Source organism: Ascaphus truei, chromosome 6 (genome assembly GCF_040206685.1).
Source record: "Ascaphus truei isolate aAscTru1 chromosome 6, aAscTru1.hap1, whole genome shotgun sequence".
Classification (NCBI taxonomy): Eukaryota; Metazoa; Chordata; class Amphibia; order Anura; family Ascaphidae; genus Ascaphus; species Ascaphus truei.
In genome coordinates this window covers 38,047,880-38,066,335 of record NC_134488.1, presented here as the reverse complement: position 1 = coordinate 38,066,335, position 18,456 = coordinate 38,047,880, and the positions used below count along the sequence as shown (strand labels likewise).

The 18,456-nt window shown below is 47.0% G+C and overlaps 2 protein-coding genes across 2 annotated transcripts; both read right to left on the bottom strand.

The window, feature by feature from the left end:
• Positions 1–379: 379 nt before the first annotated feature.
• LOC142496433 (indolethylamine N-methyltransferase-like) lies at positions 380–5,458 on the bottom strand. The gene is made up of 3 exons (XM_075603130.1): positions 5,279–5,458; positions 1,987–2,194; positions 380–1,198 (listed from the first exon to the last, which is right to left on the bottom strand). Exons 1-3 carry the CDS (start codon positions 5,424–5,426, stop codon positions 769–771), a joined length of 786 nt encoding a protein of 261 aa, XP_075459245.1. The 5' UTR covers positions 5,427–5,458; the 3' UTR covers positions 380–768.
• Positions 5,459–7,741: 2,283 nt separating this feature from the next.
• LOC142496921 (indolethylamine N-methyltransferase-like) lies at positions 7,742–17,865 on the bottom strand. Its single transcript, XM_075604022.1, has 3 exons — positions 17,672–17,865; positions 15,868–16,075; positions 7,742–9,886 (listed from the first exon to the last, which is right to left on the bottom strand). Exons 1-3 carry the CDS (start codon positions 17,817–17,819, stop codon positions 9,457–9,459), a joined length of 786 nt encoding a protein of 261 aa, XP_075460137.1. The 5' UTR covers positions 17,820–17,865; the 3' UTR covers positions 7,742–9,456.
• Positions 17,866–18,456: the final 591 nt, after the last annotated feature.

Genomic DNA, 18,456 nt, shown 5'->3' with positions numbered 1-18,456 from the left:
TTATGTTGCCACTGGCCAAATAAATATTTATTCTTATTACTTTTTGGAGCGATCCAGCCTTATCATTATTTCAGCAGTGCACCGGTTAACTTTCCCCCACGGGATTCCACTTCCCATTCTGCTGTAAGACACCTTCCTGCGGTGGAAGATAGCTTACAGTGCAAGCAAGTCACTGAACTGCAGAATGCTGCGTAGTAAATATAGTCCTGTTTGCAAACAACAATATTTTACAGTGTTTTCTGAAATACTATCTTTATTAACCTTTAAATGTGTTTAGTTGAAAATTAAGATGTGTATTTTTAAAACTAAACTATTATGCAACTATTTTGATCCGTAAGAACGTGAAAAAAAAGCAAGGACATTAGATATTGTACTTGGAAATCATTACTTTTTATAGTAAGCAATTAGCAGTAAAATGTTATATTCTTAACAGGAATATTTCAGCGTCTAGAGCATGGGACAGAAAGGGAAAAAAACCACAACATTTTCTCAACCCCTGAATGCACTTTTGCAAACATTTGCTATTTCAAAGAATCTTTCATTTTTTTAAATGTTATAATCAAACAATTGCCCTTCCACATTAATATTGAGTGAAAACATTAAGTAGTGTATAGACAGAAGAAAGAAAATGTGGCATTTATTGATTATACCATTCTTGAAAAGATCCTCTTAGACATTGTAAATGGAGGAATCATGTAATAAATGCATATTCTTATTTGTCTCTCCTATGTAATTATTTATCTTCCAGAATTACAGTACAGTAGATCATTAAACTTCCCTCTCCTTGCACGCTATAACATATGCAAGGTGGTCAAAATCTACCAAATCACAGTCCTTTCTGCTGGGTAACACATCCATATTCTCAATGACAAACCCTGCATCCCTGAGAGCCTCTCTTAAAAACTTCTCATCACATGACAGCATAAAGAACTTGTGCTCATTAACCACATAATATGTCATATTTAATACTGCAAAGAGTAACAGGTGACCCCCAATATTCAGTAGTGATGCACATTTTCTTAGGTTGCTCCGGTAAGCTTCCTTGTCTCTGCTAATAACATTTAGCGCCCAAAGGCTGAGCACACAGTCCACTTGTGGCAAGGCGACAGGGTCTAGAGGATTGTCTTTAGTAACATCCCATTTCACAACCTGTTTGATGACTCTTCTTACTTTGTCTTCCTTTACCTGCCAATCCTCTCTGAAATTAAACAAAAATACTATTATTAGTGTCTGAATACATATATATGTGAAAGTCAAATGATTGACAATAGAGATGAGTTAAATATGTTGCACATAGTTATACATGCACATGGAAGAATATTCAGTGTAAGTAAATGTGTGCCTTTATGTCATTACTAGCTGAAGCATGTGCTATTTGTATCAGCAGATCTCAGCAATACATGTCCCCCATTATTCCTTTATATGGATCACCTTAACTCCCATAATTCCCATGACACGGACATTGCAGCTTTCTGTAGGAATAACCGGTGTTACTTTTGATCAAGAATGAAAGTGTAAATCATTGGAGTCACTCACAGACTGCTGGTTTTGCAGGAAGTTTAGCATTACAAGGTCTATTCCAAGGTCTGCAAAGTAGGGACAAAACCAGTGCAAAAACTGTACCAGATTTATCCTAAAAGAAATCATATTAATAACTGTAGTGCAGTTTGTCAACCTCTTACAGTCTAGCAACTAGATCATTTGTTAAATTACCATTTTTTTATCTGGTGATAGACGTCTCCTGTATATATATCCAAAAAAGTAATAATTAAGAACCATAACCATTAACCACAGTGGAAATTGATGGATAATGCAACACACAAACACATATTTTTTTATGTTTTGCAATTTAATTTCAGTGGCAGAACCTCATAGACCAATCAAAACCCCAGATATACCCAGGCATTTTCTTTTGCTTCACACTTTTCTTCCTTGACACATACAGTACAGGTATTATTTTCCATGTAATACTTGGAAATATGTTACCTGTTGCTTTCTAGTTCACAAAGAGTCTTTGCTGCATGTGACCAATCAGCAGTTCCTGGATCCTTTTTAAGCCATTTCTCAAATTCCTGGATATTTGGCTCAGTAAATTCTATCACAATAATCTCATTGAAGATATCAGTGGCTGATAAGAGATGGTAAACTGTTGGGCCCATGGAGATATCAATCAATGTGTTTCCTCTCACACACCCTGCACCAGTTAGAAATAAAATACACTCATTATAACAAGCATTTTTGTTATTGGGGTGTTAAAAAAAAAAAAATATCCCAAGCAATTAACTCTTCCCCCCCCCCAGAAAAAAACCTTCACATTTATGGTTGTGTGTAACATCTTAAGAGTCACATTTAAAGTGAGTTAATTTTGGAGTTCTTATCTCTGGATTTTTTCTTTCTACTGTATATCTTTAATCATGGATGCATTCTGAATATCTGCACTAACATTCTGATTCATTTCTTCAAACGGGTTCTTCAAAAAATCCCTTGAGCTGAATTCTATCAATTGCAAGAGAAATTAAAATGTAATTCACTATTTGAGTATGTTTCTATGAGTAGATTATGCAGTCCCCTCCCTTAATTGTTATTCAATTGCATGTGGTCAGAGTATTTAAGACCATCTATCTTGGCTGTGAGTCATATCTTAAGTGTCTGGCAGAGTTAATTTTAGAGTTGAAATTGGAGGTGAAGATTTGAGGAAGATCTGGACTCTGAACCACAATTTTGCAACTGTGAGAACTTAACTTTCTAAATGCTGTGATTATTTGTACTCTTCCCCTCATCCAGTACCTTGAAGTCTCTCCTCCTGCATCTCACTACAGTATGCTCCCCTACTGCTGTTTGTTCTCTCCAACTTCCCCATTATTTATACATCTCTCCCCCAAATTCTTTACCCCTCAATAAAAAAAACACCCACACATCCTCTATTCACACTTATCTACTCCCTGCTACTGGGGATCTCCCCTAAGGCTCCGCTGCATGCACTGGCGCGCCCACACTGCGTCCAGGTGGCGCGTGCACGGCACTTCACTATATGTGATTTTTAGGGAGTCTTTTTTTGGTGCAGGGAGGGTGGCAAAAATGGCGGCAGCATACCCTTTTTTGTTAGTTTTCTCCCTCTCTCCTCAACCCCCCTTGGGTGTCTTGTAGAAACAAACTCCCCCCGCCCTGCCCCCTGTGCATCTGCCTCTCCTCCAGGGGCAGACAAGCTCAGCAGCCGGAGCTGGCCGCAACCTGACAAGGGAAGATATAATCTATTTATTTTTCAACACAGCCCTCCCAGGGTAGGGATACCATCACGCAGCGATTTAATATTTCACAGCAATTAACCCCCTTTAGAGTTGGAGGCGCCTGCAGCTTGTTTGCTGACACTTCAGACTCTATATGGGTTAATCTGCTGTGCCCCTACCTCTTCTCCATCAGTGCCCTCCTTCCCCTTCATTGGGGGGGGGGGAGGGGTCTTCCCTCTGGTTCACAGTCCTGGAGTGTGTCTGCAGGGGAGCTAGGCTCACAAAGTAACATAATGAGGAGGTTGTCTTTCCTTGGCCTGGGAGGGAGAAGGGGAGCTCCCTTTGTTGGTGCTGCAGAGTTCATTTGTACCAAGGCAGCACAGTCAAGGGACCAGATCACTATGCAGTCCTGGAAATCTATGGGTTCTCTATGCACACATCGTACACTGATCTGAGGACATTTAGTGTGTTCACTCACTACTACATGTGGATTTGTGCACACAAATTAAAGCACTCCCTAACTTCTGATAAATAACAAACCCAAGGACAGAGCCCTATTGATTCCGGGCACAGCAGCTGCCTGCATGTACCAGCACGCCGCACAGGCAGCAGTAGCCTGCGAAACGGGCACATCACACACATCTAACCTGCATCATATGGAAGACAAATCGCTGCTCCCCCTCCACGAAGCCTCCCTCCCGTAGCTCCAGAAAGCTCCACTCCTCATTGGCTCACAGCCACGTGATGGATCACCGCTCCAAAACACCAGGCTTGTAGCTCTGGCAGCTGACACGTCACAGCATATAGTGAGCCACGTGGAAGGAGGCAGCGGGGACTTCCAGAAAGGATATATGGGGCTGGTGGCCAGAGCGCACGCCGCTGACTACAGCGGGTACTCAGCCTAAGCCTGAAGCCAGACATACACATCTGCCATCACCCATGCCTCCCTGCCATCTCTTCCCCTGTAAATGGTGTTAACCTTCTGATTTTAATACCGACTAACCTTAAAACTCGCCCCACAAATCAAGCATCCCAATAGCCTGCATTCATGGCTATAGTTCCACACCCAGTTTCACTCCTAACACATTGTGGCCAAGCAATGCCATCACGTATTCCCTCACCTGCTGTCTCTAAGTCTCCCACCATACCACTTAGATTGTAAGCTCTTTGGGGCAGGGATTTCCTTTTCTATTGTCTGATTTTGCTGCACTTATTGTATTATAATTACCTGCACTGTATTTTGTGAAGCACTGAGTACACTTTGGGCGCTATATAAATAAAGACATACAAATGCAGCGGGGTATGAGAATATGATTATATAGCTCTAAATGATGCATTCTGTGTTACATTTTCTCACTGGAAGCAACTTACTGTGCTGTATTATTAAACTTTATATGAAGCCCTCTTGGTATGTAGCTATGTAATGTGAAGACGGGACAGGAGGCAAACTCCACATACTGTAGAGAGATCATTGACTTGACTATTAGTTAAACAAAACACAAATTATTGTGGGTCAAAAAGTGCCAAATAACCTCCATCGTACAGTGTACAGAAACTAAAAATATCACTTGTGAGCACAGACATCTCTCAGACAGGTCTGCAACCCTGCCCTTCCCCATTATCTCTTAGCATACAGTGCTTCCACTGCAGCCAGGGATTCTGGGTAATGATAGGATAATGAGTATTGTACTGTATGATTATGCCTGCCATATTGCTTCGCTTTTTCAGCACAGCCTGGGTAAAAGAAGTGAATCGTTAGTAACCCTCCTCACAGGCAGCTTTTTAACTTTTTTGATCTCATCAGTGTGAGGTTATTACTGGCTATGCTAGTACTGGGTATAATCAGACACAAAACAGGTTATGGTGGGTAATAAAGTGACAAAAACCCTCCACCATACAGTGTACAGATAATAAAAATATTGCTTGTTAATTAAATTAATTATTACTAAAGAGATTTTTTTATTAGTGTAATAGATATGCATTAATTTTCTGTATGTAAAAATATGTCTGTCTCCACAAATTCATTCTATGTTACCAATAATTATACAAACCTGAAGAGAGCGTTTCATGCAATTTTCTCAAAGGGAATCCCACACTTTCATCTATCAAGGGATAATTTTCATCACAGAAGTAGGTATCTACAAATCCTTTAGGATCAAATTCTTCATCATGATAATGTTTGTGGAGACTGGGATCCATTGCAAGTCTTTGGTGCAATCTTTCTGCTGCCTCTGATGTGATGTTGGATAAGTCTTGTAAATTATTTTAAGTCCTTTTAAGAATCAAATACGACGCCTCCCAAATCACAAAAACAAATATAAACATTGGATCATACTGAGCTTCATTTTGTCACAAGGAGTCTTTTTTCATATATTGACTCTTCTAATATTGTACAATATTCTATTTCTTATTTATTTGTTGGCATTTTGCTAGTTGAGAAATCACAAGTCATCTCACGATTCTTATAATGTTTATAGTTTACTTAAAAGAAAAATAAACATTTCTCAGTGTCAGTACAGCAAAGGTTAATTAAGGCTTTGCAAAGCTACACTGTGTCCTGAATACATGACCAGGGAGGTTCCAAGCAGTTCCCCTCTCCCCCCGCCTTGAACCCACATGTAATGTACAACTAAATACAGGAAACATGAACTGGAGGTAAAATGGCCGCGGCTTTTTATTTATACAGAAAACCTAAGAGGGGTAAATGCACTCCCTGCCAGAGTGCTCCTTTGACAGGATGGGGAGGGCACAGTCAGCCGGCCCTCTAACCGCTGACCTCATGTCCCCTATGCGAGTGGGCTCTCGAGGTCATGGATAACTGACCTTACCCACTCGTACTTCCCCCGGGCTCAAACGGCCCAGCTCCCAGTCTGGCAAGAACAAGCACCTACCCCCTAAGAGCCACCACCGACGAGCCTATTTAACCCCCCTTAAACTAGGCCCGTACCGCCAACCCTGCCAGAACCCTCTCCAAGCCCTCCTGCAAATTTAAAATTAGTCTATCCCGTCTGGCATGCCTAGCAGCGGGACCCATGCTCATCTACCAGCCTGGTCTGTCCTTACTATTCCACTTGGAGATGCGCTCCCTGCAAATCGTGCCCGAAGCGGTAGTTACTCAACTTGGCATACTCATTAAAGATGCCCTGAGAATCGCTTTCTCTGCTGCGCTATCCATCACCCGGTGCCGGACCTGCACTGCCTCCGGAGCTGCAGGCCGTCACCGCCCAGTGCTATCTGGGATTTCTTTCCCCACTTGTTCCTTTGTGCGCTGCGCATTACGAACTGCCCGATCCCCCTGCGAAGCTAACCAACCTGCCAACGTGCTTATCCTGTCTCAAAACAAAAACACTATTATTAGTGCCTGAATACATATATATGTGAAAGTCAAATGATTGACAATAGAGATGAGTTAAATATGTTGCACATAGTTATACATGCACATGGAAGAATATTCAGTGTAAGTAAAGGTGTGCCTTTATCTCATTACTAGCTGAAGCATGTGCTATTTGTATCAGCAGATCTCAGCAATACATGTCCCCATTAAAACCTTTATATGGATCACCTTAACTCCCATAATTCCCTTGACATGGACTTTGCAGCTTTCTGTAGGAATTACCTGTGTTACTTTAGATCAAGAATGAAAGTGTAAATCATTGGAGTCACTCTGACTGCTGGTTTTACAGTAAGTTTACATTACAGGGACTATGCCAAGGTCTGCAAGACAGGGACAAAACCAGTGCAAAAACTGTACCAGATTTATCCTAGAAGAAATCATATTAATAACTGTAGTGCAGTTTGTGAACCTCTTACAGTCTAGCGACTAGAGAATTTGTTAAATTACCATTTTTTTATCTGGTGCTAGACGTCTCCTGTATATATACCCACATAAGTAATAATTAAGAACATAACCATTAACCACAGTGGAAATTGATGGACAATGTATTTTACACACACACACGCACGCATGCACGCACGCACGCACACACACACACACACACACACACACACTACAGCGCTACAAAAAATCTAGTAGTCACTCAAATTAGATTTTTGGAGAGATGGTCTCCACATGTGACTGTCTATAAGTCAATTAGGGAGCTTCTCCATCCCTCTGCCTTCCCTCTTGCTGACATCACTGGGCTTGTAGCCAGCGACGTCTCCAGAATTTGAAATATAACTATCGCAATGGCGACTGCGACGGGTGACTTCATCGGTCGCGTCACCATTGCTGGCTGTATAAGCGCAGCCTAAGTCACAACTCAACCCATTTTACACTATGAGCTTTTCCAATGAGCCATGGTGAGCTATGAAGTTTCACTTCAATAGGCCATTAGCAGTAAAATGTTAAATTCTTAACAGGAATATTCCAGCGTACAACAGAGCATGAGACGGAAAAAAAATAGCAACATTTCCTCAACAATACCCAGCCACTGAATACACTTTTGCAAACATTTGCTATTTCAATTAATATTTCATTTTTTTATGTTATAATCAAACACAAGTGCTCTCACATATTGATATTGATTTGTTTAATTCAATAAGTACTGTATGGACAGAAGAAAAGAATGTAGAGGCATTTATTGATTGTACCATTTTTTTTACATTTGAAAAGGTCCTGTTGGACATTGTAAATGGAGAAATCCTGTAAAAAATACCTTGGAGCCTATGCACTAAGCTCCAATAAGCCACTCATCGCCGTCTTATCGCCGCCTTATCGCCAAAAAAGCATACTGCTATTCTGTAAGCACCGATAAGTCGGCGATAAAAGGACTTTTCAAAAAAAAAAAATTGCAGAGAAAAAGAAATAAATCGCCAAACGAGCGATGATAAGCTACTTATCACCAACGTTTCAAATGTGTGCAATTCTAGTAGCCCCGATTAGCTTGTCGAGGCTCTAGAATTGAGATTTCCTCTCAAAATCCCATGCAATAAAAATGCATTTACAGGCAACTTCATTACCTTAGCGGCTAACCGCTAAGGCAATGAAGGAGTTAAGGAACAACATCAGCTTTATTGGGGGCAGAGAGGGTGAATGAAGGGCCAAGTACCCACTTTACTCACCCCATCTGCTCTCAATTAACCTGCTATTGTGCCTTAACCCCTTCAGGTAATGAAGCTGATTTAATATAATTTATATTAATAGTGTGCAGAAGCATGGGGTCTCCTGAGATGAACCGCATTGATTTCAACCTCGGGGATCCCCTGCTTCCTGAGATACAGGCCCCGTTATGGGGTGCCCGGTATCTCCTATGCATTGAAATGCCATGTGTCACGTGACCATGACATGAAATCAACGAGGTTCTGCTCCGGTGACTGCCTGATAACATACTCTAATCTTGCATTTTGTATTTAACAGTGTCCCCCCCCCCAATCACACATAGGGGCCTTCTGGCAACAAGAGGGCTAAGTCGTCTGCGATGACTTTGGGACACAGGAACATGCTTCTGGGTTTCATACCCACATAATAATAGCAGTGTAGCGCCTCCATCTGCCATAGGCTCCAGGGAATTGGAGATGATCTCCCACGGTAGAACTGATTACCTCTCCCCCCAGTTGGATCACACACCAGGCCGGAGGTATATTGCAAAACAGGAACGGTTTATTACTACACACTTTGCAGTAGCACAACAAGTACTCAGCAGTCTTACAGCAGGATACAGTCTCTCAGATCAGCTATCACTGGAGATGGTCCCTGGACCACCACTACAGGCCAAGGGCACCTGCAGCCATCCTAGCTCTTCCCCACCTCAACAGGATGTACAACATGATATACCACTCCCTGCTATCACTCAAGTGCAGCACCAAAGGTGAGGGGGAAAACCCCATGATAACTACTGGCAAGGCCTGCTTATACCAGGACTTACTGCCAGAAGAAGGGCAGATTAATAGTCAGGGGTGACCCTGCTACATGTATTAAAAATGTTTGATCTCTGGCGAGATTTGACCAGGGAGAGGCGTGTCTCTCTCTCTGCAGTAGAAAGAAATTGCCAGGTGAGACCTTTTCAGAGACGCGATCTGCACGTCGCCGGCTGCTCCCCAGTTTTGCTAATGTAGCTATCACAGGAATTCGGGGCTTTCTGCATAACATGATGTTTTTCTTATGATAGCAACGTTGTCAAAAATGGCTTTTTAAACAAAACAGTGACTTTTTTTTATCGGAGCTTAGTGCATAGGCCCCATATTCTTAATTGTCTCTCCTATGTAAATTTAATCAGTCAGAATTAGATCATTAAACCTCCCTCTCCTTGCGCGCTATAACATACACAACGTGATCATAATCTACCATATCACAGCCCTTTCTGCTGGGTAGCACATCCATATTCTCAATGACGTACCCTGCATCCCTGAGAGCCTCTCTTAAAAACGTTTCATCATATGGCAGGATAAAGAACTTGTGCTCACCAATCTTATAATATGTCATATTAAATACCCCAAAGAGTAACAGGTGACCCCCAATATTCAGTAGTGATGCACATTTTCTCAGGTTGCTCCGGTAAGCATCCGTCTCTCTGCTAATAACATGTAGTGCCCAAAGGCAGAGCACACAATCCACTTTTGGCAAGACGACAGGATCTAAAGGATTGTCTTTAGAAACATCCCATTTTACAACCTGTTTGACGACTCTTCTTACTTTGTCTTCCTTTACCTGCCATTCCTCTCTGAAATGAAAAATAAAATACTATTATGCTGTAAGTGCCATATATATCCAATAAAGAATATCACTTGTGAGCATATTAACATGTCTTAGACAGGTCCAGCAGTGGGATTCAGCCGGTTCGCACCGGTTCGTGCGAACCTGTACCTACATTTTCCTCAGTTCGCAGAACCAGTACGAGAAGGGAGAGAGCAGAGCTTCAGCTAAAAGGCTGGGCAGCTTGCTCCATCCTGATTGGCTGCTGCTCTGTAATGCAGCCAATCAGGAGGAGGTGACAGGAGCCTGGGGTTGGGGCCAAAAAGCAGAGAAAAAGCGTGCAGCAGATAGAGGTGAGGCTGTGTCCTGCGTGTGTCCTGCCTGTGTGCTGTGTGCTGTGTGCTGTGTGCTGTGTGCTGTGTGCTGTGTGCTGTGTGCTGTGTGCTGTGTGCTGTGTGCTGTGTGCTGTGTGCTTCCTGCCTGTGTCCTGTTTGCACTGGTTGCAGGCTGCACTTATTTGCAGTGGTTCCCTCTGGTCTCTCTGCTCCCTCCCCCCTGTGAGATGTGAGGGGGTCAGGGAGAGATGCGAGGGGGTCAGGGAGAGATGTGAGGAGAGCTGGGAGAGATGTTATGAGGGGCTGAGAGAGATGTGAGGGGGGCTGGGAGAGATGTGATGGGGGGCTGGGGGAGATGTGAGAGGGGCTGGGGGAGATGTGAGAGGGGCTGGGGGAGATGTGAGGGGGGCTGGGGTAGATGTGAGAGGGGCTGGGGGAGATGTGAGAGGGGCTGGGGGAGATGTGAGAGGGGCTGGGGGAGATGTGAGAGGGGCTGGGGCAGATGTGAGAGGGGCTGGGGGAGATGTGAGAGGGGCTGGGGGAGATGTGAGAGGGGCTGGGGGAGATGTGAGAGGGGCTGGGGGAGATGTGAGAGGGGCTGGGGGAGATGTGACAGGGACTGGGGGAGATGTGAGAGGGGCTGGGGGAGATGTGAGAGGGGCTGGGGGAGATGTGAGAGGGACTGGGGGAGATGTGAGAGGGGCTGGGGCAGATGTGAGAGGGAGTGAGGGAGATGTGAGAGGGGCTGGGAGAGATGTGAGTGGGGCTGGGGGAGATGTGAGAGGTGCTGGGGGAGATGTGAGAGGGAGTGAGGGAGATGTGAGAGGGAGTGAGGGAGATGTGAGGGAGGCTGGGGGAGATGTGAGAGGGGCTGGGGGAGATTAGAGAGGGACTGGGGGAGATGTGAGAGGGGCTGGGGGAGACATGAGAGGGGCTGGGGGAGATGTGAGAGGGACTGGGGGAGATGTGAGAGGGACTGGGGGAGATGTGAGAGGGGCTGGGGGAGATGTGAGAGGGGCTGGGGGAGATGTGAGGGGGGCTGGGGGAGATGTGAGAGGGGCTGAGGGAGATGTGAGAGGGGCTGGGGGAGATGTGAGAGGGGCTGGGGGAGATGTGAGAGGGGCTGGGGGAGATGTGAGAGGGACTGGGGGCGATGTGAGAGGGGCTGGGGAGATGTGAGAGGAACTGGGGGCGATGTGAGAGGGGCTGGGGGAGATGTGAGAGGGACTGGGGGCGATGTGAGAGGGGCTGGGGGAGATGTGAGAGGGGCTGGGGGAGATGTGAGAGGGGCTGGGGGAGATGTGAGAGGGGCTGGGGGAGATGTGAGAGGGGCTGGGGGAGATGTGAGAGGGGCTGGGGGAGATGTGACAGCGACTGGGGGAGATGTGAGAGGGGCTGGGGGAGATGTGAGAGGGGCTGGGGGAGATGTGAGAGGGACTGGGGGAGATGTGAGAGGGGCTGGGGGAGATGTGAGAGGGAGTGAGGGAGATGTGAGAGGGACTGGGGGAGATGTGAGAGGGGCTGGGGGAGATGTGAGAGGGAGTGAGGGAGATGTGAGAGGGACTGGGGGAGATGTGAGAGGGGCTGGGGGAGATGTGAGAGGGAGTGAGGGAGATGTGAGAGGGAGTGAGGGAGATGTGAGGGAGGCTGGGGGAGATGTGAGAGGGGCTGGGGGAGATGAGAGTTGGGACTGGGGGAGATGTGAGAGGGGCTGGGGGAGACGTGAGAGGGGCTGGGGGAGATGTGAGAGGGACTGGGGGAGATGTGAGAGGGACTGGGGAATATGTGAGAGGGGCTGGGGGAGATGTGAGAGGGGCTGGGGGAGATGTGAGAGGGACTGGGGGAGATGTGAGAGGGGCTGGGGGAGATTTGAGAGGGACTGGGGGAGATGTGAGAGGGACTGGGGGAGATGTGAGAGGGACTGGGGGAGATGTGAGAGGGGCTGGGGGAGATGTGAGAGGGAGTGAGGGAGATGTGAGGGAGGCTGGGGGAGGTGTGAGAGGGGCTGGGGGAGATGTGAGAGGGGCTGGGGGAGATGTGAGAGGGAGTGAGGGAGATGTGAGAGGGACTGGGGGAGATGTGAGAGAGATGTGAGAGGGGCTGGGGGAGATGTGAGAGAGATGTGAGAGGGGCTGGGGGAGATGTGAGAGGGGCTGGGGGAGATGTGAGAGGGGCTGGGGGAGATGTGAGAGGGACTGGGGGAGATGTGAGAGGGACTGGGGGAGATGTGAGAGGGACTGGGGGAGATGTGAGAGGGGCTGGGGGAGGTGTGAGATGGGCTGGGGGAGATGTGAGAGGGGCTGGGGGAGATGTGAGTGGGACTGGGGGAGATGTGTGAGGGGCTGGGGGAGGTGTGAGAGGGGCTGGGGGAGATGTGAGAGGGGCTGGGGGAGATGTGAGAGGGAGTGAGGGAGATGTGAGAGGGACTGGGGGAGATGTGAGAGAGATGTGAGAGGGGCTGGGGGAGATGTGAGAAGGGCTGGGGGAGATGTGAGAGGGGTTGGGGGAGATGTGAGAGGGACTGGGGGAGATGTGAGAGGGGCTGGGGAGATGTGAGAGGGGCTGGGGGAGATGTGAGAGGGGCTGGGGGAGATGTGAGAGGGGCTGGGGGAGATGTGAGAGGGGCTGGGGGAGATGTGAGAGGGGCTGGGGGAGATGTGAGAGGGGCTGGGGGAGATGTGATGGGGACTGGGGGAGATGTGAGAGGGGCTGAGGGAGATGTGATGGGGACTGGGGGAGATGTGAGAGAGATGTGAGAGGGGCTGGGGGAGGTGTGACAGGGACTGGGGGAGATGTGAGAGGGGCTGGGGGAGATGTGAGAGGGACTGGGGGAGATGTGAGAGGGGCTGGGGAGATGTGAGAGGGGCTGGGGGAGATGTGAGGGACTGGGGGAGATGTGAGAGGGGCTGGGGGAGATGTGAGAGGGACTGAGGGAAATGTGAGAGGGGCTGGGGGAGATGTGAGAGGGACTGGGGGAGATGTGAGAGGGGCTGGGGGAGGTGTGAGAGGGGCTGGGGGAGATGTGAGAGGGGCTGGGGGAGATGTGAGAGGGAGTGAGGGAGATGTGAGAGGGACTGGGGGAGATGTGAGAGAGATGTGAGAGGGGCTGGGGGAGATGTGAGAGGGGCTGGGGGAGATGTGAGAGGGGCTGGGGGAGATGTGAGAGGGACTGGGGGAGATGTGAGAGGGGCTGGGGGAGATGTGAGAGGGACTGGGGGAGATGTGAGAGGGACTGGGGGAGATGTGAGAGGGGCTGGGGGTGATGTGAGAGGGACTGGGGGAGATGTGATGGGGACTGGGGGAGATGTGAGAGGGGCTGGGGGAGATGTGAGAGGGGCTGGGGGAGATGTGAGAGGGGCTGGGGGAGATGTGAGAGGGGCTGGGGGAGATGTGAGAGGGGCTGGGGGAGATGTGAGAGGCTAGGGGGAGATGTGAGAGGGGCTGGGGGAGATGTGAGAGGGAATGGGGGAGATGTGAGGGAGATGTGAGGGGGAGCTGGGGGAAATGTGAGAGGGGCTGGGGGAGATGTGAGAGGGGCTGGGGGAGATGTGAGAGGCTAGGGGGAGATGTAAGGGGGCTATGTGACATGTGTCTGGGAGAGATGTGGGGTGATGGGAGAGATGTGTCTGGGTGAGATATGAGGGGGGGCTGGAAGAGATGTGAGGGAGGCTGGAAGAGATGTAAGTGGGGGCTGGGGAAGATGTGAGGGGGCTATGTGAGATGTGTCTGGGAGAAATGTGGGGGGCTGGGAGAGATGTGAGGGGGGTTGGGGGAGATGTGAGAGGGGGGGCTGTGGGAGATGTGAAATGTGTCTGGGAGAGATGTGGGGGGCTGGGAGAGATGTGAGGGGGGTTGGGGGAGATGTGAGAGGGGGGGCTGTGGGAGATGTGAGATGTGTCTGGGAGAGATGTGGGGGGCTGGGAGAGATGTGAGGGGGGTTGGGGGAGATGTGAGAGGGGGGGCTGTGGGAGATGTGAGATGTGTCTGGGAGAGATGTGGGGGGCTGTGTTCTGTGTGTGTCCTGTGCAGTTTGCCTGCTTGTGTAGTTTTCATGTGTCCATTTGTATTTGCACTGGTTGCACGTTGCACTTATTTGCACTGGTTCCCCCTTGTCTCTCTAACACCCCCCCCCCCCCCCCGGTGTCTCTTCCCCCCCTTGTCTCTCTCTCTCCCCCCCCATCTCTCTCTCCCCCCATCTCTCCCCCGTCTCTCTCTCTCTCTCTCTCCCTCCATCTCTCTCTCCCCCATCTCTCTCTCTCTCCCCCCATCTTTCTCTCTCCCCATCTCTCTCCCCATCTCTCTCCCTCTCTCTCCCCCCACATCTCTCTCCCCCCACATCTCTCTCCCCCAAACATCTCTTCTTCCCCCCCCACCTCTTCTTCCCCCTCACATCTTCTCCCCCCACCTCTTCTTTCCCCCCACCTCTTCTTTCCCCCCCACCTCTTCTTTCCCCCCCACCTCTTCTTTCCCCCCCACCTCTTCTTCCCCCCCCCCACCTCTTCTTTCCCGCCCTCCTCCTCCCCCCCACCTCCCCACCTCCGTGAGAGAGAACCTGTTCCTAATAATTTTGAATCCCACCACTGGACAGGACTGCAACCCTGCCTTTCAACCATTATCACTTAGCATACAATGCTTCCTCTGCAGCAAGGGATTTTGGGAAATTACATCCAAATGAGCATGCAATGTGTCACCTTTTGCCTAGAATATCCATTCACATGGAGCCCATGCTGTTTTGTTGCCTTTTTCACCCGCCATAACTTAAAATGTATATGGTAAACCTACCCAGCCTAGAAATATTGTAAAGCAAGTATAAACCAATCTCACACTGATGATACCCATCAAGGTTGAAACATGTCTGTGAGTGGTTTTATTTCCTGTGCTAGTCCCATGCTGTGCTTAAAAGCTGTGTGAACGGTGATGCATTTGCTTAAATGACACACACACACACACACACACATACACACCTACCTATACACACACCAACACACACACACACCTACACCTACACACACACACACCTACACCTACACATGTTGCATACAGTTATAAAATGCACATGTAAAGCCTTTCACAATGGCACAATATTCAGTGTAAGGAAATGTGGACCTTTATCTCATTACTAGCTGAAGCATGTGCTATTTGTATCAGCAGATCTCAGTAATACATGTCCCCCATTATTCCTTTGTATGGATCACCTTAACTCACATAATTCCCATGACATGGACATTGCAGCTTTCTGTAGGAATAACCTGAGTTACTTTAGATCAAGAATGAAAGTGTAAATCATTGGAGTCACTCAGACTGCTGGTTTTGCAGCACGTTTAGCATTAGAGGGACTATGCCAAGGTCTGCAAGATAGGGACAAAACCAGTGCAAAAACTGTACCAGATTTATCCTAGAAGAAATCCTATTTATAACTGTAGTGCAGTTTGTCAACCTCTTAGGCCAGGTCCCCGCTGGCTAGTGCAGTGCACGCTGCAGGGACAAGAGCTTTTTTATTTACACATTTCATTTTTTTTTGTGGTTTGCAATTTATTTTCAGTGGCAGAAACTCAAGGACCAATCTAAACCCCAGATATACCCAGGCATTTTCTTTTCATTCACACTTTTTTTCCTTGGCACATACAGTACAGTACAGGTATTAATTTCCATGTAATACTTGGAAATATGTTACCTGTTGCCTTCTAGGTCACAAAGAGCCTTTGTTGCATATGACCAATCAGCAGCTCCTGGATCCTTTTTAAGCCACTTCTCAAATTCCTGGATATTGGGCTCAGTAAATTCTATCACAATAATCTCTTTGAAGATATCACTGGCTGATAAGAGCTGGTAAACTGATGGGCCCATAGAGATATCAATCATTGTGTCTCCGCTCACACGCCCTGCACCAGCAGAATAGAAAGAATAAAATACACATTCATTATATTTTACAAGCTTTTTTGTTATGAAATAATGAATAAATAAAACGTTGCAGGTCATTAACCCAATAAAATAAAAAAGAATACATTTATATGCAGCAGGGTTTACAATATATCTAAATGATGCATTATAAATGTTACATTTTAACTCACTGAAAGTACCTTACTGTACTGTACGTTGCTAATTATTTCATTTGGAAAACACATATCTTTATACGTAGCCCTCTTGGTATTTAGCTATGTACTGTAATGTGAAGACGGGACAGGAGTCAAACCCCACATAGAGAGATCATTGGCTTGACTATTAATTATTAGTAAGTTAATTAAACACAAAACAAGTTATGGTTAATAAAAAAGTACCAAAACCCACCACCGTACAGTAAATAAAAATATCACTTGTGAGCATAGTCACATCTCTCAGACATTATCTCTTAGGCTAAGGCCCCGCTCCCAGAGTCAGCGCGCCCGCACTGCAGACAGGCGGTGCGCTGACACTACACAGACCGCGATATGCGGTCTGTAGGGAACGGGAGCCGGAGCGGGAGGTGGGCGGGAGTGGGAGGATTGACAGGGAGTGGGGGCGTGGCTTGAGCGGAGGGACCCGCTATTCTCCCCCCCCTCCCTCCCTCCACGGGCTCGGGCTGGAGCTGCTGATGGTAAGTAAAACACACACACACGCAGGCACTCATACACACACACACACAGGCAGGCACTCCCGCACTCATACACACACACACACGCGCGCGCACACACAGGCAGGCACTCACGCACTCATACACACACACAACAGACAGAGGCAGGCACTCACGCACTCAGGCACACACATACACACACACAGACAGGCACGCACGCACTCAGACACACACACAGAAAGGCACTCACGCTTTCACTCCACACTCCTCCCCGCTCCCCGAAGCCTCTCCTCCTCCCGAAGCCTCCCCTCCCCATTGGCTCACAGCCACACCACGTGACGCGTCAACGCTAGACATCACCATTTTCTTGTGTCCCCTAGCGGCTGACGCGCCACAGCGTGTAGTAAGCTGTGCAGCCAGGGGGTACCGGGACCGGCTCAGCAGGATTCCCCTGCTGGTGGGGAACTCGCATGTGGCCGCCCACGCCAACAAGCGCAGCGGGACCGAAGCCTTAGCATACAGTGCTTCCACTGCAGCCAGTAATGACAGGAAAATGAGCATTATACTGCATGATTATGCAGGCCGTATTGCACCGCTTTTTCAGCACAGCCTGGGTAAAAGAAGTGAATCGTTAGTAACCCTCCTCACAGACAGCTTTTTAACTTTTTTGATCTCATCAGTGTGAGGTTGTTACTGGCTATGCTAGTACTGGGTATAATCAGACACTAAACAGGTTATTGTGGGTAATAAAGTGACAAAAACCCTCCACTATACAGTGTACAGAAAATAAAAATACAGCTTGTTAATTAAATTAATTATTAGTCAATAGATTTTTTTTATTAGTGTAATAAATATGCATTAATTTTCTGTATGTAAAAATATGTCAGTCTCCACAAATTCATTCTATGTTACCAATAATTATACAAACCTGAAGAGAAAGTTTCATGCAATTTTCTCAAAGGGAATCCCACACTTTCATCTATCAAGGGATAATTTTCATCACAGAAGTGACCCTCTACAAGTCCTTTTGGATCAAATTCTTCATCATGATAATGTTTGTGGAGAATGGAATCCATTGCAAGTCTTTGGTGCAATCTTTCTGCTGCCTCTGATGTGATGTTGGATAAGTCTTGTAAATTATTTTAAGTCCTTTTAAGAATCAAATACGACGCCACCCAAATCATGAGAACAAATATAAACATTGGATCATATTGAGCTTCATTTTGTCACAAGGAGTCTTATTTCATATATTGACTCTGCTAATATTGTACAATATTCTATTTCTTATTAGTTTGTTGGCTTTTTGCTTGTTGAGAAATCACGAGTCATCTCATGATTCTTATAATGTTTTATAGTTTACTTAAAAGAAAAAGAAACAGCATTTCTCAGTGTCAGTACAGCAAAGGTTAATTAAGGCTTTGCTAAGCTACAGGGGGTCATGCACTAAGCAGTGATAAGTGCTTTTAAGTGAGATAAAAAGCCATTATAGCGTGATATTGCCTGCTGTGAGATTCACAAAACAGTGATAAGTCTTTTAAGTGAGATAAATGCCTTTATAGCGTGATACTGTCTGCTATGAGATTCACAAAGCAGTGATAAGTGCTTTTAAGTGGGAAAAAATGCCATTATAGCACGATACAGCAGTGTTATAACTGCTTTGTGAATCTCACAACAGGCAGTATCACGCTATAAAGGCATGTATCTCACTTAAAA

Bases quoted from the DNA above. Each gene is read 5' to 3' on its own strand.
- LOC142496433 (XM_075603130.1), bottom strand. From the start codon at position 5,426: ATGGATCCCAGTCTCCACAAACATTATCATGATGAAGAATTTGATCCT. The intron at 2,195-5,278 runs GTTTGTATAATT...TAACTGGTGCAG, and splicing joins GCATGAAACGCTCTCTTCAG to GGTGTGTGAGAGGAAACACA. The intron at 1,199-1,986 runs GTAACATATTTC...GTTTAATTTCAG, and splicing joins TGTGAACTAGAAAGCAACAG to AGAGGATTGGCAGGTAAAGG.
- LOC142496921 (XM_075604022.1), bottom strand. From the start codon at position 17,819: ATGGATTCCATTCTCCACAAACATTATCATGATGAAGAATTTGATCCA. The intron at 16,076-17,671 runs GTTTGTATAATT...CTGCTGGTGCAG, and splicing joins GCATGAAACTTTCTCTTCAG to GGCGTGTGAGCGGAGACACA. The intron at 9,887-15,867 runs GTAACATATTTC...TTTTCATTTCAG, and splicing joins TGTGACCTAGAAGGCAACAG to AGAGGAATGGCAGGTAAAGG.